Genomic DNA, 23,024 nt, shown 5'->3' on the forward strand with positions numbered 1-23,024 from the left:
TTCATGTGAAATTCATTTTAAAATACAGAAAATACTGGCGTTACTTACTTCAATAGTTTTTTTATTATTAAAGACATTCTCTAAGAAATATATTTACATACAGTTTGAGTGGAAGCCTCCATTTTACCCACAGTTGAGTCAGCTGCCCTCCAAGTTTATTTTTTCTTTACTATTCGCCCACACCATTTCTCAGCACGAGTTAAAATTATTAGCAAAACACCAGCAAATTACAACACTTATTCCTTTTTATATATATATATTTGTCGTTGGAGTTTGTTCCCTCTTCATGCTAAACCAGCATGATTCCTTTGTGGAAATCAAAAACAGAAGAAAAAAATGCAAGTAAACAAAATGAAGAACATGTATTCGGTCTAAAACAAACATCTTGCTACACAACATTCTCCGGAAGTACAGCAGTGCACTGTGGGTCAGGGACAGATCAGGACGTACAGTCAGCCAGTTGCATCTCGCAGATCTAGAATGATTCTACAGCCAAACCATGACCACACGCTCAACAGTTAGGCCAGAGAGGGAGGGAGAGCCAGACAGGCATACAGAGAGGCCCTAAGAAAATACTCCAAAGAAAACATTTTGATAAGAGGAAAGAAAAAAGTTATTAAAAACTTGACCCCTTTGGCCGACTTCCATTTCCTTATATGGTCATATGACGGGGTGGAAGAGGGTTCTGCAATGCTCAAACTGCTGGAGGTAGATGGAGTTTCCACTGAATAATCTCACCATGGCGCCCCGAGCCTCTAAGCAAGCCCGTGCTCTGCAGCATCATGGTCACTGTGAGGCAAACGGCAGTGACCAACTACACTGGGGATCGGGGGCGGGGCGGGGCGGGGCGGGGGGGCGTATATCTGCTAAGCCAAGTGATGACATTTCATCTGTCAGCTAAGGGCTCAAAGGTGGGGAAATGGGGGAAAGATGCAGGGGGCCCTGTGACTCCAGAGGTCACATGGATTGGTGCTCAGACCAGCCCAAACACAGGATGCTGTCATCTACAGCACATCCCCACTTCCGCTCAGCACAGAACCACTTTATTTGCAGTCATAAACTGTTCCTATGCTTACATCCGCATGTAAAACAAGTGTCAACCCATATTTCTTAGCACCATTGCTCTATCCTGGGTGGAGTCAATATTCCTTTCCCACAAAAAAAAAAGAAATAAACTGATGCAAGAAGCACAAAATATACTTTTTAGGACAGCATTGTGGCACAGAGGCTAGAGGGCTTGACTTCCTGTTTTCAACTTCCTGTTTTGTCCGAACCTTTATTTGAGGTATCATGCCCGGTTTGCTTCATTTAAGATTCATATATGCACAATGGGACACAGTCATCTGCTAAACTAATGATTTAATACCATCAAATACTTCCAAACAAAAGAATAACAAAAACTAGCCACCAGCCTCTATTAATGTCTTAACCCAAACACTTCTGTGCATAAGAAACAGCACCATGGTTTGATGATGAAAATAACCAAATGAGACGTCAGTTTTTGTTTATAGACACCCCCCAAATAATCAAAATGAATTACCTGTTTAAAATGCTTTAGGACTAAACACATGGGGGGAATACTGTTGATATGTTTGTGTGATTCTGCAGTAAACTGATATGAAGACTGGCAATAAACTCCGGGTGAAAGTGAGGGGGACGTGTAATGTGTGTGAGTGTGTGTGTGTGAGAGAGAGAGACAGAGTGTGTGTGTGAGTGTGTGTGTGTGTGAGTGAGCGAGAGTGTGTGTGTGAGTGTGAGTGTGTGTGTGTGTGTGAGAGAGAGAGACAGAGTGTGTGTGCATGTAAGAGAGACAGAGAGAGAAACAGGAGTAACTGATACCATCACAGTTGGTTCACTGTGTTTTACTTTATGACCATGTGACCCACACAGAGCACCTGTAGGCAAAATTAAATATTCCAGAAAACAATGCTGTCATCATCTTCCTTTAAAATATCTACAACGAGAAAAAAAAATGAGGCAGAATTCTCAAAGCCCTTGTGTGTCCTACAGGCCCTCTTGGACAGAATTTGATATTAAAGTTATACTGTAAAGAGCTTTCTTGGAGAGGAGGCGGTCTTCCCATGATTGACAGCTGACAGGCAGAGTCTCAGGGCCAAATGAGGGGGTGGCCTTCCCATGATTGACAGATGAAAGCCAGCCGTCAGGGTATCACTGGACCAGTGGAGAAAAGTCTTCCTCAACTGACAGCGGGCCTTTATGGGGGAGAGTCTCTGGGCCAAATTAGGGGGGGTGGTCTTCCCCTGATTGACAGCTGAGAGCCAGTTTGCAGGGGATCAGTGGAGAAGGTGGGGTTCCCGGACTGACAGCTGGAGGCCGGCCTTCAGGGGGTGTCGGGGTCCTTGGCCCCCCCGCCGTCCTGACTCTTCCCGCCGTCGTCCTTCTTGTGTTTCCGGGCGTGTTTGTACTTGTCCACGTAGGCCTTCACCAGGTTGGCCACTTTCACAGGGTTGATCTCCCCGCTTTTACTATGGCACACCTGAGAAGGAAGAACAGCGCAGTGAGAACGGGCACAGGAGTTGTGCGTGCGTGTGTGTGTGTGTGCGTGCGTGCGTGCGTGCGTGTGTGTGTGTGTGTGCGTGTGTGTGTAGTCTGCGTGCATGTAGTGTGTGGATACCAACGGTGCCCTTGTCCCGTTGGAGTGCCGCAGACCTCCTTGGTTGCGGGGGATTGGCCTACCTTCTGCACGGCTTTGCGCAGGATGTCTTTGTACTCGTCTTTGGTGATGGTTCTCTTCTGATAGAAGGGCTTGATGGCCAGCTTCACTTCCTCTACGGCTCTCTCCTGCATGTGCAGCTTCTTCATGTACTGTGGAGGGGGACAACGTTCTGACCGTCAGTGACCTCAAACACCCGACGGGGCCTCAAACTCGCCAAAACACCTGACGGGGCCTCAAACTCGCCAAAACACCCGACGGGGCCTCAAACTCGCCATAACACCCGACGGGGCCTCAAACTCGCCATAACACCCGACGGGGCCTCAAACTCGCCAAAACACCCGACGGGGCCTCAAACTCGCCATAACACCCGACGGGGCCTCAAACTCGCCAAACTGAGATCAGGTAGAAACTGCAATGTCTAGCTTGGACTCTTAGGCACAGCTGTTACAGCATGTCACAGCACACACTTGAGTTTGGCCTTCCTCAGAGCCTCACCTTGTCTTTCCTGGACGAGTCCTGGGTGTTCTCCTCTTTCATTGAGCCTTGTGCTGCGGAGTCCTGCACGCCGGTCGAGACCTGGGACCCGGACGGTCCAGCAGAGGGCGCCGCTGCCAGGGGTCCTTTCTTGGTCACATGGGGGGAGGGATCGCCCGCTGCAGCAGGCTGGGCAAAGTCCTGCAATGGGCGTCGGGTGGAGGTACCCAGGATTTAGCAATGCAGTGGTTAGGGAACTGGACTTTGAACCAGGGTGTTGTGAGCTTGAATCCCAAGTGGGACAAAGTTTATGCTAGGATACTCAAAAAAGACCTTACATGATGGCATGTACATTGCATGCAAAGCTTGCCAAGCAAAATAATAATAATAATGATATTAATATATTTATCAGTCTACACCCTTACCTTTTATTTTAAGGATATGTGCTACTCTTAATACAGTCTGTATGGCACAGCTGGTAAATTTGGCCAGTATACCTATTTAGTCAGTACATTGTTGAATGGAAATTATTTATTTATATCTGAACAACCCAGGAAGGAAGTTCAAACAGTTTTGATTTCTCAGGCACTGACTTTTACTTTCATTTACTCTGAAACCCTTTCCTAGTTTAGTTCCAGTTTCGATCACATGATTCTTCTTTTTTTTCCCAACTCTCGGGACCTCCCAGGGTAGAGGCAGCACAACAACAATGTGCTGCCATCTTGTGGTTGACTGAGTTCACTACAACCCAGTACACCAATTCAAGAAACAATACAAAATCTGCAGGAATTTTACAGGTGTCTCGAGTTAAAGTATTTAAAGTAATCATTCGATCCTGGATCACAGTTTTTGTTAAGGTTTCTCTGTTCAGGCTGGAGTTAGCATACCTGTTTCTGCTCTGAGATCAGGCTGGAGTTGGCGGATTTTCGAGGTCCTTCTTTTAAACCCTGTTTCAGCTTGTGGAGAGAGAACTCTGCAACGTGAGGAATAATCATAGTCATATGTAGCGGACTGCATCTTAATCCCCCAAAATAATTAACATCAGTGACAAAGAGAAGTTAATCAGTCCTATTCAATCGTGTATGAATACGCGCCTTGATGTTTCTGAATTTGCAGCACCACCCAGGAGGCCTTTCTGTTAATCATTATGAGGACTTCCAGTGAGAGTGACACTTACTTCCTGTTTTCTCGGTGGCCGGCTGGTCTGCTTCCTGCAGGTTCCAGGTGACCCTCTTGCCCGCAGGTTTGGGCTTGGCACTGGCCACGACTGGAACAGGCACCGTTTCAGGCTTGACCGCTGCTGGAGGCACATCCGTTTTAATCACGGATGCATCCAAAACAGCTACGCCCTTAGCCAAATCCCTCTCCCCTGTGGACTCAGCCTTTATGCTCTTTACAAAGTCCAGGCTGTCGAGGATGAAGTCCACGTTGATGTCTTCATCTGTAGAAAGCTCCTCCTTTTCCTGTTTGGCCAAGTCAGTTTTAGAAGGATGTATGGCCTCGACCCCTGTCCCTTCCTCACACTCTAAAGCAATAATATTCAGGGAAGCACCACCACCCAGCACCCCCTGGTGGCAGTCCTCCAAAGTGGGGCTAGGCTCCCTTTTAACCACCTTGCAGGATGACTCTGCAGATGGTTCTGGCAATCCCAGCTCCGTTTTGCTAGCGCTCTCCAAAATGTCCTCTGTCTTCGCCTCAGTTTCCATAATCACTCTTTCCTGGTTCCTCTTCTCATCTTTTCTCTCATCTTCAGGAGCAGCTAGGGGCCCTTCCTCCTTCTTACCCACAGAAGTGGGTCTCTCCTCACAGTCCTTAAGTCTGCACTCACTTTTGACTGAGCCAGAGCGTACGAGCATTTCGCTACCGATCTCTTCAGGCTCATTCTCCTCTTTGACCGCAATAAGAGAAAAGGGCTTGACACTTTCAGCGTCCTCTTTGTTAGCCTCTTTCTCTGCTCCCTCACTGTGCAAGGTGGGTATTTTTTTGTTAGTTTCTTTTGGGTCCATCCCTTCTTTCATTGAGCTGAGAGACACAGATCTTCTCGCTTTGGTTTCATTAAGGTCACTCTCTTTGACCGCACTGAGAGAGACAGTTGTTTCCACTTTAATTACTTCTGGGTCGCTCTCTTTGACAGCGCTGATAGAGAAGGGTCTTTCAGCTTTAACACCTGGTTCCTTTTTGGGTTTGCTCTCCACTTTGATGGAGCTGAGACGGTCAATTTTTTCTCTCTTTACTTCTTTTGAGTCCCTGGAGTCTTTGGGGTCGGACTCAGAAGATCTTGTTTTCTGAGTGCTCCTGAGTGCTACAGAGTGAGAGCTTTGCGATGGACGAGCTTCAGTTCTTCTCTCTCTCGACCGCGACCTCCCTCTTCTGCGCTCTTTTGACCTTGACCGGCCTCTGTCTGTTGACCTGGCAGTGGACTGCGACCACTTCCAGTCTTTCCTTCTTTCTCTGGATCTAGATCGAGATCTGGATCTCGACCGTGACCTGGACCTCGATCTGGTACGTGACCGACCTCGTCTCTTATCCTTCGACTCTTTACTCCTCTTGCTCTCTCTGTGGGTGTGCCTCTCATGACTCTCCTTCCTGTGTTTCCTCCTCCTCGACCATTCTTCACTGCTGGAGCGAGACCGCCTCCTGTCTTTCGATCGCGATCGAGACCGTGACCGTCTCCTGTTCCTCCTAGACCGCTCGGAGGCGTCGGAGTGCGAGCTGTCTGACGGGGATCGCGTCCTCCTCCTCTCCTTGGAGTGGGAACGTCGGGCACGCTTTATCTGGCTCTTGCCTCCCGCCTCAGCCTTCCTGCGCCGGGAGTCGGGGCTGCATGAAGAGGACCGCCGCTCCTTCCTCCTGTCGGATGCCCGCTTCCTGTCGGCAGACCTCGACCGAGACTTGGACCTTGAGTGATGGTTTTTGGACGAGCGTTTCTGCTCAGGGTTCACATTCTTCTTGTCATGGTGGCTGGAGACAGAACTGGACCGTGAGCGCGAGCGGAAGAGAGAGCTCTTTGAGGCCTGCAGGTTCTGCTTGATGTCAGAATTTGCCAGGTCCGTTCCTTTGGCTGCCGTGTCAGGCCGCGCTTCTGATGTAGGCTGGGTGCTCAAATCCTCAGGCTTGGATGTGTTCTGCACACCGTCCCTCACCATCTCTGTGTGCTTCACACATTCCAGCTCCTCCTTCACCTCCACACCTTCCAGCACCTCCTCCTTGCCTCCCACCTCATTCACCTCCACACTTTCTGGCACCTCCTCCTTCAAGCCTTCTGGCTCCTTCTTCACCTCCAGGCGTTCCGGTTGCTCCATTCCCTCCGCATCTGAGCTGTCGTCTAGATCCATCTGGTCACCATCCAGCTCCATCGGGTCACCGTCCAGAGTTTCATCTTTAACACAGCAGCCAGGACCCTCTGCATCTCCGCCCCTGTACGGCGACTCCGGCTCGGAGCGTCGCTCTTTCTTTATCGCTGGCTTGGTGACCTTGGTCACGCCACCCGCGCTCTCCACCTCAGAGGCGCTGTCGGATCCATTTGAGTCGGAGCCTGTAGGGTCGAAGGGGTCGTAGATATCGGTCTTGACGGTGCCGTCCTTGCTCTGCGAGCGTGCTGAAGACAGCAGCAGCCGTTTGCTCTTCAGGCGCCTCTTCCAGGCCTCGTCCCTCGCCGGCTCCAGCGGGTTGCCGAACGCCCCTGCTCCAGCCAGGCGCCGGGCGCGCCAGGAGTTTCCGCTAGCGTTGATGCGGAAGCTGACTGTGGAAGAGGAGGAGGACGAGGAGCTGCCGGGGTTAGTCGTGGAGCTGGAGGAAGAGGAAGAGGAGGAGTGGGACAGGGCGGACGAGGTCCCTGCTCCATCCTGCCCTGGTCTCTGCACTCTCCCCTGCTCGCCCCTGGAGGCCCCCTGATCCACGGCTTGCTGGCGCCCCCTGGTGCCCGCCAGGTTGTTCACACAGGAATCGGGGAGCCCATCGCCGCTGCCTCTGCTCTGGTCCGACTCGGCCGCCCTCCTGATCTTTGGGATTCGGGGCAGCGCCGACACGTCCACCCATACCGGTTTGGGCGGGGGCTGTCTTACGGAGCCTGCCTCCATCGCCATGGCCACCGCCGTGGGGCCTCTCCCTCTAAAAGTGCCGTTGAGGCGACTCTCTGGAGAGCCGATTCTGGGGGGCAGACCCAGGGGTTCTACGGACAGGCGGAGGCGAGCATCACTGGGTGTGTTGGGGTGCCGGGGGGAAGTGGGCAGGGGCGGGAGCGAGCGGGCAAATGAGGAGGGCCGGTCTGGGAGGCCGCGGGACGGCCCAGGATCTGCGCTGGATCCGCTGGTTCCAGAGCCAGGAGGAGCTCCCGCGTGGATCTGGGCTGCAGGGGAACAGGCGCTCGCGGAAACCCTGGAAGCGGCTGCCTTTGGAGACGGTACGCTGACTGAAAAAAGAGAAACCCTGTATAAAAAACTAAATACAGTAATCCCTGAAATGAGTTAAATGTAACTGCGCAATAGGGCAATTACATTTTTGTTGTACTTGATGGGGATATTATCATTTTATGCTGAGAGTGTTGTGATATGTATGTATTGCTTCAGTGTGCTTGCTAATTTGCAACGCCTGTCACCAGATCAATCTGATAATAATTATTATTATACTTTTACAATAAGCACATCAGCGTGTTTGGGTGAGACATAAAGTAGAGAATGTACATACATGTACTCATAATAACTATGACAGGAGTGACACTGTAGCGGTATGTGAACTCACCGGGATTGATAGCCTTTAGGAGTGGCGGTATGTGAACTCACCGGGATTGATAGCCTTTAGGAGTGGCGGTATGTGAACTCACTGGGATTGATAGCCTTTAGGAGTGGCGGTATGTGAACTCGCCGGGATTGATGGCCTTTAGGAGTGGCGGTATGTGAACTCACCGGGATTGATAGCCTTTAGGAGTGGCGGTATGTGAACTCACTGGGATTGATAGCCTTTAGGAGTGGCGGTATGTGAACTCGCCGGGATTGATGGCCTTTAGGAGTGGCGGTATGTGAACTCACCGGGATTGATAGCCTTTAGGAGTGGCGGTATGTGAACTCGCCGGGATTGATAGCCTTTAGGAGTGGCAGTATGTGAACTCGCCGGGATTGATGGCATGTAGGAGTGGCGGTATGTGAACTCACAGGGATTGATAGCCTTTAGCAGTGGCGGCATGTGAACTCACAGGGATTGATAGCCTTCAGGAGTGGCGGTATGTGAACTCACCGGGATTGATAGCCTTTAGGAGTGGCGGTATGTGAACTCACCGGGATTGATAGCCTTTAGGAGTGGCGGTATGTGAACTCACCGGGATTGATGGCCTTCAGAGAGCCGTCTCTGCTGATGAGCACATCTGAGCTGTCCATCATCAGCATGCTCTGGCCCGACAGGATGCTGCCCAGCAGGTCGGGGACTGGAGTCGCCTCCACAACCGCCTGCGGCTCGGGGATACCGAGGCCCCGCCTACAAGCGCAGTAACCATGGTGATTATCCCCATAACAGCGCCAATCAGTGCTGTGGCAATGGCGATTATCCCCATAACCCATTAGCTGTACAATTGCATCGGCCAATCGCGGAATTACATGAAACGGCCATGTGACCACGCCCACTAGGCCCATAACCATGGAAACCAGCCCCATAAGCACGTCCATTTCCTGTGCAATCACATCAGTCAGCCTTGTTACCGTGTCAGTGGGACCAACGCTCCACAGCATAGGGGGGCGGGTCGTTTTACCTGGGGAGGCCCACCCGGATTGGCCGAGCCACGGGCTGGTGGGAGCGCAGGGCGGAGCGCGAGAGGCCCTGCCTCTTCACGGCCATCGGGGAGGGCGGTCCTGAGGTCTGCTCGTTCCTTTAAAACACAAACACAGCGAGCTTCACTGCAGGAACGCCACACGCCACCGCAGCACTCAGACTGGACCTGGCGTGGACCTGAAACCCGATTCACTCAGCGTGTGGGAGGCAGACCGCAGAAGCTTTTAACTCCAGCTTCTGCTCTGAAGTCAGGGTTTCCCCGGGGCAGATTAAGCCAAGCCCAAAGCCGATAAGCGGCAGCCAGCCTGTGCACACCCGCCCTCACACACACCCGCACACACGCACACGCACACACCCGCCCTCACACACACCCGCCCACACACACACCCGCACTCAAACACACCCGCCCTCACACACACCCACACACACACACACCCGCCCTCACACACACCCGCCCACACACACACCCGCACTCACACACACACCCACACTCACACACACTCACACACACCCGCCCTCACGCACACCCGCCCTCACGCACCCGCACTCACACACACCCGCCCTCACACACATCCGCCCTCACACAGGTGTGTCGCCCAGAGTCTGGGGAGTCTGGGGCGCACAGGGGCGTGTGCTCGTGCTTCGCGGCCGGCGGACGTACTCGTCGGGGAAGGGGTCCAGGTCGAAGGGGTCCCCGTACACGGACAGGGCGGCGGCGCCGATGTCGGCCCGCATGCTGCCCAGGGTCTGCTCGCAGGGCCGGTACACCGACGGGATGGAGGCGCTGCGGGTCGGCCGGCCCAGCCCCAGACTCTTAGCGATGCGCGAGCGAGCCGTGGGCTCCTTCACCACCTGTGGAGAGGGGTGGTGGGGGGATACAAAGGCATTAAAACCCCCCCATTAATACACCTACTACGAGTTAACGAGGGAGGAGTCTGATGCATTGCCATTACTAATACTGCTAAAATTAATTAATGAGAGGATCCAAAGTGGTTACTAAGATTACCAACATTACGTTTACCATTACAGCTAATTGTACTTAACCCTTTAAAGAGTAAGATTTTTGGTATGCTTTTTTTCTAGGTGTTCTAGAACTCATTGCTCTCAAGTTACCAGTAGTGATCATGACATCAGAATTAGAATGCTCAGTTCATTCTACTGACACATCTGTGATCTCATACCTTGAAGGTTTAATAGCAATCTGAAGCCCTACTTCCAGTGCTGCCAGTATTGCCAGTACTAATAAATGAGGGGGTGCAGAGGGAGGGTGGGGGGGGGGGGAGCGGGGACATTAGTCGTTACAAATTACAAAGGAATGCAGGTCAGAGCCTCTCTCTGTGCACTGCATGTCTTTAACGCGTGCAGCTCCTCACCAGCTTCCTGCGCGATTTTGTCCTCCTGACTCGCCGTCGTCGCCGCCGCCGTCTCTTAACGGCCTTCCCTTTCGCCTTGCCCCTCCCCCCCGTCTTGGCCCCAGTCTTCTCACTCGCCCTTGGCGTCTTCGTCTTCCTTCGTTTAACTGCAGCAGGTTAAACCAACACTGACAGTCTGACACATTCATCGACCTCCGCATTTTGGTAGCTGATCATTGGACTTGTGTCTGCATTGTAATTAGCTCTGGAGGGTGTGTGTTATCAGTGTTCTCAGATGCATTGTGCTCTGGAGGGTGTGTGTTATCAGATGCAATGTGCTCTGTAAGGTGTGTTATCAGTGTTATCAGGTGTACCTCTGGAGGGTGTGTGTTATCGGTGTTATCAGGTGTAACTCTGGAGGGTGTGTGTTATCAGTGTTATCAGATGTAACTCTGGAGGGTGTGTGTTATCAGTGTTATCAGATGTAACTCTGGAGGGAGTGTGTTATCAGTGTTATCAGGTGTAACTCTGGAGGGTGTGTATTATCAGTGTTATCAGGTGTAACTCTGGAGGGTGTGTGTTATCAGATGCAATGTGCTCTGTAGGGTGTGTGTTATCAGTGATATCAGGTGTAACTCTGGAGGGTGTGTGTTATCAGTGTTATCAGGTGTAACTCTGGAGGGTGTGTATTATCAGTGTTATCAGGTGTAACTCTGGAGGGTGTGTGTTATCAGTGTTATCAGGTGTAACTCTGTAGGGTGTGTGTTATCAGTGTTATCAGGTATAACTCTGGAGGGTGTGTATTATCAGTGTTATCAGGTGTAACTCTGGAGGGTGTGTGTTATCAGTGTTATCAGGTGTAACTCTGGAGGGTGTGTGTTATCAGTGTTATCAAGTGTAACTCTGGAGGGTGTGTGTTATCAGTGTTATGAAGTGTAATGTGCTCTGGGGGGAGTGTGTTATCAGTGTTATCAGGTGTAATGTGCTCTGGAGGGAGTGTGTTATCAGTGTTATCAGGTGTAACTCTGGAGGGTGTGTGTTATCAGTGTTATCAGGTGTAACTCTGGAGGGTGTGTGTTATCAGTGTTATCAGGTGTAATGTGCTCTGGAGGGAGTGTGTTATCAGTGTTATCAGGTGTAACTCTGGAGGGTGTGTGTTATCAGTGTTATCAGGTGTAACTCTGGAGGGTGTGTGTTATCAGTGTTATCAGGTGTAATGTGCTCTGGAGGGTGTGTGTTATCAGTGTTATCAGGTGTAACTCTGGAGGGTGTGTGTTATCAGTGTTATCAGGTGTAATGTGCTCTGGAGGGAGTGTGTTATCAGGTGTAACTCTGGAGGGTGTGTGTTATCAGTGTTATCAGGTGTAACTCTGGAGGGTGTGTATTATCAGTGTTATCAGGTGTAACTCTGGAGGGAGTGTGTTATCAGTGTTATCAGGTGTAATGTGCTCTGGAGGGAGTGTGTTATCAGTGTTATCAGGTGTAATGTGCTCTGGAGGGAGTGTGTTATCAGTGTTATCAGGTGTAACTCTGGAGGGTGTGTGTTATCAGTGTTATCAGGTGTAATGTGCTCTGGAGGGAGTGTGTTATCAGTGTTATCAGGTGTAATGTGCTCTGGAGTGAGTGTGTTATCAGTGTTATCAGGTGTAACTCTGGAGGGTGTGTGTTATCAGTGTTATCAGGTGTAATATGCTCTGGAGGGAGTGTGTTATCAGTGTTATCAGGTGTAACTCTGGAGGGTGTGTGTTATCAGTGTTATCAGGTGTAACTCTGGAGGGTGTGTATTATCAGTGTTATCAGGTGTAACTCTGGAGGGAGTGTGTTATCAGTGTTATCAGGTGTAACTCTGGAGGGTGTGTGTTATCAGTGTTATCAGGTGTAACTCTGGAGGGTGTGTGTTATCAGTGTTATCAGGTGTAACTCTGGAGGGTGTGTGTTATCAGTGTTATCAGGTGTAATGTGCTCTGGAGGGAGTGTGTTATCAGTGTTATCAGGTGTAACTCTGGAGGGTGTGTGTTATCAGTGTTGTCAGGTGTAATGTGCTCTGGAGGGAGTGTGTTATCAGGTGTAACTCTGGAGGGTGTGTGTTATCAGTGTTGTTTGGTGTGTTTTTGGCGACAGACGTTACCGGTGCGGCGCTTCCTGCTGGTCCCGGCCCTGGGGGTCAGGTCACGCACGTACACCGCGGTGCTCAATCCCGCCGCCACCGCGTTGATGGCGTCATCCAGCCAGGTGGACAACCTGGGAGCCTGTCAGGGAGGGGGGCAGGGGCAAGGGGGGGACACACCAGCACCGTCAGAAGCACCTGGAAGCTCTGAAAGTGTTCATACAGGTCACCTACGAGGTCAGTACTGTACCTCAAAGCAAACAACTTGACTAGGTGTAATTAGCACATTCTATTCCAAACACAGGTCACCTGTTTAAATGGCCTTTGCCTAAAACTCGGGGTCAGTGTGTGTGCATGCAGACCTCGGGGTCAGGGCAGGGTCAGTGTGTGTGCATGCAGACCTCAGGGTCAGCGCAGGGTCAGTGCGTGTGCATGCAGACCTCGGGGTCAGCGCAGGGTCATCTGCATGCAGGACCTCAGGGGGTGCAGGGGCAAGGTGGGTGACACCAGACCGTCGGGTACCTGGAGCTTGGGAATGTCAGACCGTCCTGGGTCAGCGTGTCGTCAGCAACACTACGGGGTTCACACAGGGTCACGCTGTAATGGCCTTGCCAAACTCGGGGTCAGTGTGTGTGCATGCAGACCTCGGGGTCAGTGTGTGTGCATGCAGACCTCGGGGTCAGGGCAGGGTCAGTGCGTGTGCATGCAGACCTCGGGGTCAGGGCAGGGTCAGTGCGTGTGCATGCAGACCTCGGGGTCAGCGCAGGGTCAGTGCGTGTGCATGCAGACCTCTGGGTCAGGGCAGGGTCAGGGCAGGGTCAGTGCGTGTGCATGCAGACCTCGGGGTCAGCGCGTGCCTGTGTGATCCGGTTGCGGTTGACGTTGGCTCGGACCCTCTCGCTCTGCTGCGTGCGGGCGATGGCGCGGGTCGGCCCCGTCGCAGGGGCCCGGGGGCGGCTGGTTGTGGGCATCACGTCACCCGCCGCCGCGGCAGACGCACCTGGGGTAACCGTGGAGACACAAATCAACCAAGACTGCACTGACACTGGAAGTCCCGTTTCCCGCTTTTTTTCTCCCAAATTCTAGAATACCCAACATTCCAGCCTCTGATATTGATTCCAGAGCATAGAGAAGCACTGCGTCTCCTTCTGAGCTGGCACTGCTAAAAGCTGTTATTACAAATTCGCAAGTCGGTCTCACAGATATGAGTCTGAGGAAGACTGCGCACAGCAGACTAACTGCGGCCGTGTGATCGAACAGTGGGCAGCGACCAAGTGATATGAGACTGTCCTGCTAGCTGGCTAAAACCCTCTCATCGCTGGCTAAAACCCTCTCATCGCTGGCTAAAACCCTCCCATCGCTGGCTAAAACCCTCTCATCGCTGGCTAAAACCCTCTCATCGCTGGCTAAAACCCTCTCATCGCTGGCTAAAACCCTCCCATCGCTGGCTAAAACCCTCCCATCGCTGGCTAAAACCCTCCCATCGCTGGGTGCAACCCCGTGGGGCTACTAGCCGTAGTTAGCACTGGCACCAGACCGCAGAGCCCACCCATGCACCAGGACAAACCACACAGTCACCTGAAGCCTTGTTTGCTTTTAATGTTAACTTCTGTCTTGGTCCCGTATTCCCTAAATTCCCACTGAGAAATGCATTCCAGAGCACATATTACCAACATATTACATGCGTAAGTAGTAAAATAAAACATCATTCTACAGGCCAACGGTATCTGACGGGTTCAGGGCTCAAGGCTGTGTGTAGCTGATGGGTTCCTCTCTAAAAGCCTCTTGCCGCCTCCCCCACCCTACAGAAAGAACGGGACTCAGCAGGGGGCTCGGATTACCTGAGCGGCCATTGTTGGCGGAACATCGCGGGCAGAACCACTCTTCCACAGGCACTGCATCCAGTGGCGGGGTCAGGCACTCCATGTGGTACCTACCATGTCACAGGAAACAGGCAGGGTTCAGGGTTCAGGGTTCAGGGTTCGAGAATAAAAGCAACACTGACCATCATGCCAGTAAAGCTCGACCCAAAGGCTAACGCTCCTATATCTGCACATTAAACATTTTCTGTGCCATAGAAAAAGACAGAGGCAACAAAAGAACTTTGGCCAAAACACACTAGTGCATCGGTCCACAACGCTGATTTTGTCTGAAATGCAGTGAAATTCAGGTTTGCTCCTCCTTCCTTTATTTAGTAAAGTTATGCCTGTGCTACCCTCTTCCTGCCCAATCCCTCCTGACAGTGTGCACATTCTGCATTGTATTTATTTGGGGCCTGGCACCACAGTAACTCCTGTTTCACATCAGTGCACCCAGTTTATTACCTGTGAAAATCCAGTCTCTCTCCTTATGCTTGAATGATTGATTGGCCCTCACTGCAATACTGAAATACGATTGGCCCTCACTGCAATAGTGAAGTACGATTGGCCCTCACTGCAATAGTGAAGTACGATTGGCCTGCGCTGCAATAGTGATACGTGATTGGCCCTTCCGGTAGCAGAAAACCCTGATTGGCCCACCCTGCAGTAGTGAAATATGACTGGCCCTCCCTGTAACAGAAGAACCTGATTGGCCCACCCTGCAGTAGTGAAATATGACTGGCCCTCCCTGTAACAGAAGAACCTGATTGGCCCACCCTGCAGTAGTGAAATATGACTGGCCCTCCCTGTAACAGAAGAACCTGATTGGCCCACCCTGCAGTAGTGAAATATGACTGGCCCTCCCTGTAACAGAAGAACCTGATTGGCCCACCCTGCAGTAGTGAAATATGACTGGCCCTCCCTGTAACAGAAGAACCTGATTGGCCCACCCTGCAGTAGTGAAATATGACTGGCCCTCCCTGTAACAGAAGAACCTGATTGGCCCACCCTGCAGTAGTGAAATATGACTGGCCCTCCCTGTAACAGAAGAACCTGATTGGCCCACCCTGCGTCGCAGCCGTCGCACAGCAGCAGCCGGTCTTCGCGGTCGCTCTGGCCGCACACCTCGCAGTTGGTCTGGTCCAGCTCCACCTCCGCCTCTTGACCGGCCTTCGCTGGCTTCTGCAGGGTGATCTGCATGCGTACACACACAGCAAGCCCACACTGTACTACAGGAGAGCTAGCGCTGACTAGAGCTCCAGCTGCAGCCAAACGCCCCCCACTGTACTACAGGAGAGCTAGCGCTGACTAGAGCTCCAGCTGCAGCCAAACGCCCACACTGTACTACAGGAGAGCCAGTGCTGACAGGAGAGAAATCTAGCATTAACCCAAGAGGCCCGGGCCCAATTAGGCCTGCCCTGGTCCCACTGCTCTGGATCTCGACACCAGAGGCACAAGCCTTGAACCTATAACTATGGAAACCAGCCTGCTTACATCTCAAAGAGAGTGATTTTACCAGCCAAGCCCCTTAGGAGCCACAGTGTCGCTGTTTAATGGCGTAAATGCGGCTCCTAGTCCAGCTCCAATGCTGAGAAGTGTGTGCAAAAGGTCTGAATCTGTGACCTACCACTTTCTGAACTTTACCCCCGTGATGCTTCCTCAGGCAGATTCTGTTGAAGACAATCCGGTCAACAGGACAGGAGTTTGCATTCTGAAAAGGGGGAAATGCCACAGACAGTTAGCTTCCACCAGCATGAGCTGCTTGTTCCAGGACATCCACATACACAATCTAAACACACAAGCATTCCTTTCTGTCATGTGTTACTGCAATGACTCATAAGGCATTGCCTTGGACTGGTCAGGAATAGAGTGCAAGGGTGTCATTCAAATAATTTACTTTATTTGAGCTTTATTTAAGAAGGCAATCCTGAATTACAAATCTCCTGTGCGAGAGAGAGTTTGAAAAACAGACGCCGGAGTTTACAATGTTAGAAAATTCGGAGAATTAAATCCTAAACTATAACGGAAACATCCAAAACCATTACGCAATATTTTCAGAGAAGATTTAAAAACAACCATATCAAAATTAATCATTTTACTAAAGATAACAAAATGTCGCAGTTTCAGCAAGTGAATTCATGTATTCCTGGCAGCTGGGAGCCAGTTCTGTAGTCTACAACATTGATATTCAAATCCAGACCTTGAATCCCCAGGTAATTACCTGAACAATTAGTGCTACTGATTGGCCAGACTGTATTCACACCTGACTCCCAGGTAAAAGGAGGGTGGAAAACCAGCTGTGATTTGAGTAACAGGGGAGCGCAAGGACAGATTCGCTCCTGAGACCACACCAACCTTGGACCACTCCAGGATGCAGTCCAGACAGAAGTAGTGCTCGCAGCTCTCGGGCGTGGCCACTGCCTGCTCATGGAAGGAGTTCAGACAGATGGGGCACTTTTCCGCATCTTCGTCTGAGCTCAGATAGGACAGGTCGGTTCCACCCATTGCTCCGCCCACTGCTCCTTCCAGCTCTGCCTTCCCCGGGTCATGCTCCGCCCCTTACGTACAGCACAATCAGGACATGTTCAAGCCAGTGGAGCAGACTGGTGTGATGATGGTAGCCCCATTAAAGCCAGGCATAGCTTGAAATCAATGCAAATTAACACTGGGCAACAGAGCAAGTTCTCTTACCATCACTGTCTTCCTCCTCTTCATCTTCCTCATCATCATCCTCTCCATCCAGGTTCTCTTCATCTTCCTCTTCCTCTTCCCCTTCATCATCGTCATCGTTGTCGTCGTCGTCTCCACTTTCAGTCTCGCCCTCCTCCGAGTCCTCCCCACTTTCATCACTGTCTTCCTCTGAGTGTTGAGATGAGGGGGAGAAATGGAACCAAAGGCACATCAACCCCTGAAACCCTGACTGATCACACCTGATCACACCTGGGTCAAATACTTTACCTGAAATAATTATTTAGACACCACTGAAAATCCTGCATACTGCTAAAATTCTCAGGGATCCGCAAGCATTTTTAGATTTTACTGGAAAATGTAAAGAATCTCAAGTGAGTATTTGACGCAGGTCTGGTAGTGGTATGAAGCTGTAGCCCTATTTGCTGAATGTGGGTGCAGGTATGCAGATACAGACTAATCAGAGAAGGAGGAAATCCTGCTACTCCCTGGAGATACAGTCTTTTAGGTGTAGGCTGTTGGTCCTGAAATACTTCTAAGCAATGGCATTCTGCTTAGTAATTCAGAAAGGTCCCGGGCTCTGGTGCAATGTGTCTTAGGGTCTGTGTAAGGTCTTCAGAGGGTTAATTACTGTATTAAATCGGTCATGGATTTGTACAGGTTTTTTAAGCCATGTTTAATATGCATTTGTTAACCTTTCACCGATCACTGGCCTGCAGACCAAATAAAAGCCGTAGAGCTGAACTGACCCTCACCTTCGTCTGAGACGATGCAGGCAGGCCGCTTGCTCCTTCTGTGGGAGGGGTTCCGGGCCATCAGCTCGTCCTGGCTGTCCTCCTCATCCATGACCGACCATCAGCAACCCCACCCACCTGAGGACAGAAACAGGTCCGTTTCCTAGCTACACACCCTCCTCATCCATAACCAACCCCACCAACCTGTAGCACAGAAACAGGTCTGTTTCCTAGTTACATAGTTTCACAGTTTTTTTTAAAGTTTTTTTTAAAGTAGGCCTAAATATCACAAATGATGTTTGCCTTTACAACACAATCCCTTAAAACTGACTGTAGTGAACAAGTACCAGAATTATCGATTAAACACGGCTCTTAAAATGTGCAGTTAAAGGGATGGTGGTTTTAGCCCGTCAGTCCAGGTCTTACTATAAGCAGTTTAGGCACACGGCCAACAGCTGCCCACCCATTCTAACAAACAGTCTCTAGCAAAACCTGGACTGGCTCAAACTGCTAAGTGTTTCCTGTTTTATTTCTGTCTGTGGTATACTGTTGCTTTCCTTCAACATAAGCTGCAGATCTGAACACCATTGATTACAAGAAGCCAATGTGCTACTGAATGCCTATCCATTAAAGTAAATGGAAAGGGACAGTGTTTTCTACACTGCAGGACTTAAACCCATTTCCCAGTTTCTCATTGAAACAGCTACACTGTAACAAGTGACTCCTTGGTAGTCACTGTCCCAGAGTAAAAATATATATACATTTTTAAAAATCATTAAAAAAACCTTGCCTGACTAATCAGGCTCCAAACCTAACAGCACTGAGTCTGGCCACGTGAGCACACCCAATCAGGCTCCAAACCTAACAGCACTGAGTCTGGCCAAGTGAGCACACCCATGTGTAGTCAGGCTTCCCTCTTTCCAGGAACAGGCTTTGCCACTGAACTGGTTCAGGCAAACTCAGCTGATGACCAATAACAGTGCTTCCCAACCCTCTCCTCAGGCACCCCCAGCTGGATCCAGGTATTTGATGTGTTCCACCTCCAGCACACCTGATAAAGCTAATGAAGGACTTGATTAGTTGTGTAGGTGTGCCAGATCCTGAGGAGAGTGTTGGAACCACTGATCTATAGCATAAGGCTGGCTCAAAGTTCATAAAAACTATCAAATTGCAAGAATACAACTTCATAATTTTTCCTTTTCTATACAAACCAAAAGCTGAGACAGGCAAAGAAGATGCATGTCCAGCTCCCCTACACACGCATCTCAGGTAACAATTTACAATTATCGGTTTCAAATTATGCAAATTACACCATACACATAATCCCTTGGGTAACACAATACACTTTATTTCATGTTTTATTTAAGAGCACGCTGGTTCAGGCCAATACATTTCCTAGTGGCTTTGGGGAGTTTGAAAGCCAATACAGACTATGCAACACGGTAACTTTGAGCCAAAACAACGGCGAACTCCAATATAATCTACCCTGTATGGTTTTTAAAAAAAGATACCATTTAGATACAAACGTTACAGCGCCAGACTATCGTGTCCATTTCAGTCGGTACTTTTCTGCTGTACTATGAAATTTCCTGGACACCAACAAATTTGTCCAATTTTATATTTGGACTTGCAAAGCTATGGGCTAATATTATTACTGCTTCTGACACAGATAAAAACTCTTCAGTGTTTCTGCTAGTATCGTGCTGCTCTAGGCTACTACGGTTGCCAACTATTTAAACTGGTCTTGCAGACTTTCCCAAAGCTTAATATTTCTAGCAACAGATTTGTGTGACCGTTTTCTTCGCATGAAAAAACACGTTTCTCTTGATTTACTAAAAAATGTTGCGTCAGTGTCTATCGCTAAATAGTAACTTAGCCAATTTTGATCTCAAATTAAAGCAGACTATTTGGGGTATTAACACGTAAATAAAGCGAGCCACGTCCATAGTAGCATAGCTAAAACCCATTCAACTTTGATTAAAATTAATTTATTGACAAAAAATACCTTGTTTACAAAGCCATGGCAATAGCCACTACCTCATACTACAGAGCCCGATTCTAGCTAGCTAGCTATAACACAGAGCAGCCTATCGCTAAATGCAAACAGTACATTGAATGGTTAGCTCTAGAACTGCTCGTTAGTACCAGGAAAAAAACGCTCCCAATATACAAAATAATGTTTACATAATTACATGTTAGAGGATAATACTCAAACACTATCAAATCAGAGCAGCTAGCCGGTCACTGAAAGCAGGCCTCTTGTGAAGTAACTAGCTAGCTGGCTAACTACCGTTTTGGGGAGAGCTAGTCTAGTCAGCTCGGATCTAAATTCTGCAAAATTAACAAGACAATGCATGTGCCATTGTGCAATCAAACTATGAATCGCTATTCACACACATGAAGCTATGTACGCGTGTTTATGCATATGCTAAACACCTACCGAAATCAGATATGTGAGCCTTAATTGAAGTATTTCGAAGTCCACGGTTTGTGCGTTGACTGACACGACCGGCTGGAGATAGCGGAAATAGCCGAACGTGTTAAAATCACTGTAACACTCTTAAAGATATAGTACGCCAGTTTACGTGTAGTTAATGTGACAATTTGCTTACATTCATTTTGTCAAAATCTCTGATAATACTGGATACTGTGAATATTTCTTATATTCTGTATGTAGGCCTCAAAAGAACGTACGTGTATTCATTCGGTACTGAGAACTGACACGGGCTATTTTACAGTATGGGTATGCTTGGTTGAGAAAATCGCCAATAGTGGAAATAGTTCAATATGATAATTGATGACTGTGATTGATCTGTGTACACGCAGGCGGGAGGTGACGAGCTGCTTGGCTTACTCGTATTTTCAGAATAAATGTCTTTTGGAAGATAGCCAAATTTAACGGCACTAAAGATGAGACGCCGATTGTTTCCCCTTGCACTATGGGTATATTATTAGACGTGTTGAATAGAAAACAGTGCCTACAATTTCTGTTACATCATTTGTTTTTTAGAATACGCCCTTTGGATAAATAGCCTAAGTTCCCGAGTTGACATCACATGGAAAAGGGAAATGGTATACTCTTTATCTGTTTAATCCTAATTTTATTGGATGTATGGACAAAACATGACATTTTCTTTCGGAAATGTTTAGATGGCAAATATTATCATTTGGCTTCACAATTAATAAAAATGGAATTAATGATAATTAATCACAAACAATTACTATAATATATCACAATTAATTATGTATTTGTTCTTAGAAAAATTCTTCATCAAAGGTCAAGGCTTTATAAAGTGATGGAATTGTAAAAAAAAAAAAAAAAAAAATTTAAGCCTTGTACGAACAGCAGCTACTCTGTACAGCTCGTCAGATCTAGGTCTGTTCCGTCGATTTACCTGTAATTGTGACGCACTCTTGAGGAAATAAAGTGGGTCCCCAATTAGTCACGTACACCGCAAAAGTCTTAATTCAACTCTAAAAGAGTATGTTATATATATGTCTCCAGAAGGGACCATATGTAGTCTGTTCTGTAAGATTTGATTTTGAAGATTTGAACGCTGAACACTACTGTGTGTGAAACGTGTCTGTGTCACGCAGCATCTCTTTGCGCGTGGGTAAAAATAAAAAATCACTGCTAACCGTGGCTGCAGGAGAGGAGGTCATGGATAAGGTTATGGAGCGAGGCCAACGACATTCACCTGATTTTGCACATTCCCGTGTGGTGCGCGAGGGAATGACAGGGCAACATGGGCTACGTGGAAGCGCGCGCATACGCGTACACTTCAGTGTGTTCAGACTGAGTCATTTTAAAACTGCCTCTGTTTTCCACTCCTTTGGGTAGAACAGAGCACAATATACCGCACACAATGTAAATAAAAATAAATATTACCTGTTTATGTATCCTCGGGTCTGATTAAATGACATTTATTTGTTTTTGGTTTGTTAGGATAAGGTTGACAACATTTTGTAATTATAAATTTTGCTTATTAATTAATTTTATGTCTTTTTAATAGTTTTTATGTAACATTTTAACATCGTCTTTTGCACAGGAATTCATTCTTGTAACTGGCCACCGATTTTTTTGTTTGTTTTTTACATTTTAAGTTACAAACACGTTTAACTTTCGGGTTCTGCAGCGCCGTTGGATTTCGTCAGAATTTGGTCCATCTGATCTTTTAACTTTAAATTCCAGTCAGGAATAAAGCTCAATCTTAATGCTTAAATAAGTATTCCAATAAAGGACACCCGGCAGTAGGCCTGTCCTTATCTATGTTTCTATGGCAGATAGCCTATTGGTTTAGGCTGTCCGTGGGCTGTAATATTGATATTGAGCGAGAGGTGCATTCATTGAAACACTCGATTTGGGGAAATTAGAAGTTCAGTTATTATCGTATGCACCACTTAAAATAGAGTCATCATTAATGACCGTATAGTACTGTTACGTAAACGGATAGTCTACTAATGCAATTAATGATCATACTAATATAATAATGACTCGCCTGGAATATAAGTTATCGAAATGATGCGCTCTGTTCAGTAATAGGCTAAAATGCAAGACAACTGCAAATAAATGAATACATTTTAAAAATGAAAAGTATAATGGGCTTTTTGTCCCCGCTTCCTAGCATATGGGGAAGGGGGTTTGTAAAGCAAGTTTCTTCCGGATCCATTTTCTTTTCATCGACCTGTTACATCACCCCACGTTCTCACACATGATTTAAAGCAAACCGACACGGGGGGAGGAACAGTTGCACTATTTAGGGAAGGCAATCTGGGTAACTGATCAAATAAAATCTAAGCTAACTGCTAATGCAATAGGAAAAACAAAAAATGCATCGTTCATTGAAATCTACCCCAGTGGCAGAATGAAAACGCACGTGCTGTCTTTAAATGGTTTCCTGTTATTGGCGAATTTAACTGCCTTTGTTCTCCTGGGTATATTCGCTTTTTGCACGTCCCTAGCCAAGTATAACAGTTAAACGGCCAGTGAGACACCGCTTACTGCCATCTTGTGCGTTTCAGTCAGTCCGTGGCTTTCAGAGATAACGGCTGGACTGCGAACGCGCTCTGGACAGCTTTCGCCCGCACCGCTTTGTCGACGCTGTCGCGCTGCATCCTTTGTACGTGCACATCCTCACTAGCTTCATGGCAACACTGTACACAAATGTACAGAGTTCAACCCACTCTGCTTGCCACGGGTAGAGCGCACGCTCTCCAGTGGGGTTGAATCGTTCCCCCATGGACACAAATTATGAGTACCACATCGACAGCGCCTTTTAAAAAATAAGGTATATGAAAATCACGACCATTCTACTGAGGAAATTCGCATTTGACAGGAAGTACATGACGTGAAAATGGTTCATTCCCAAAGTA

General features: G+C 48.6%; 1 protein-coding gene across 6 annotated transcripts; it reads right to left on the reverse strand.

Moving 5' to 3' along the window:
- Positions 1 to 1,829: 1,829 nt before the first annotated feature.
- Positions 1,830 to 22,782, reverse strand: phrf1 (PHD and ring finger domains 1). 6 transcript variants are annotated; one of them, XM_064313615.1, is made up of 19 exons: positions 20,092 to 20,171; positions 18,546 to 18,702; positions 17,673 to 17,789; positions 16,921 to 17,088; positions 16,585 to 16,787; positions 15,857 to 15,940; positions 15,296 to 15,423; positions 14,212 to 14,303; positions 13,210 to 13,370; positions 12,392 to 12,512; positions 10,285 to 10,430; positions 9,573 to 9,763; positions 8,892 to 9,008; positions 8,466 to 8,620; positions 4,329 to 7,562; positions 4,039 to 4,124; positions 3,173 to 3,352; positions 2,698 to 2,826; positions 1,830 to 2,497 (listed from the first exon to the last, which is right to left on the reverse strand). In XM_064313615.1, exons 3-19 carry the CDS (start codon positions 17,761 to 17,763, stop codon positions 2,342 to 2,344), a joined length of 5,442 nt encoding a protein of 1,813 aa, XP_064169685.1. In that variant the 5' UTR covers positions 17,764 to 17,789; positions 18,546 to 18,702; positions 20,092 to 20,171; the 3' UTR covers positions 1,830 to 2,341. The 6 variants fall into 6 exon arrangements, with proteins under 6 accessions (XP_064169685.1, XP_064169688.1, XP_064169683.1 ...); XM_064313618.1 differs by having other exon boundaries at positions 13,228 to 13,370; positions 18,442 to 18,702; XM_064313613.1 differs by having other exon boundaries at positions 18,442 to 18,702.
- Positions 22,783 to 23,024: the final 242 nt, after the last annotated feature.

This window comes from Anguilla rostrata, chromosome 16 (genome assembly GCF_018555375.3).
Source record: "Anguilla rostrata isolate EN2019 chromosome 16, ASM1855537v3, whole genome shotgun sequence".
In the NCBI taxonomy this organism is placed as follows: Eukaryota; Metazoa; Chordata; class Actinopteri; order Anguilliformes; family Anguillidae; genus Anguilla; species Anguilla rostrata.

Coding starts and splice junctions, on each gene's coding strand:
- phrf1 (XM_064313617.1), bottom strand. CDS start 17,763: ATGGATGAGGAGGACAGCCAGGACGAGCTGATGGCCCGGAACCCCTCC. Junction 15,424..15,856: donor GGGGTAAAGTTCAGAAAGTG/GTAGGTCACAGA, acceptor GTACGCATGCAG/ATCACCCTGCAGAAGCCAGC. Junction 12,513..13,209: donor AGGCACGCGCTGACCCCGAG/GTCTGCATGCAC, acceptor CCTCCCTGACAG/GCTCCCAGGTTGTCCACCTG.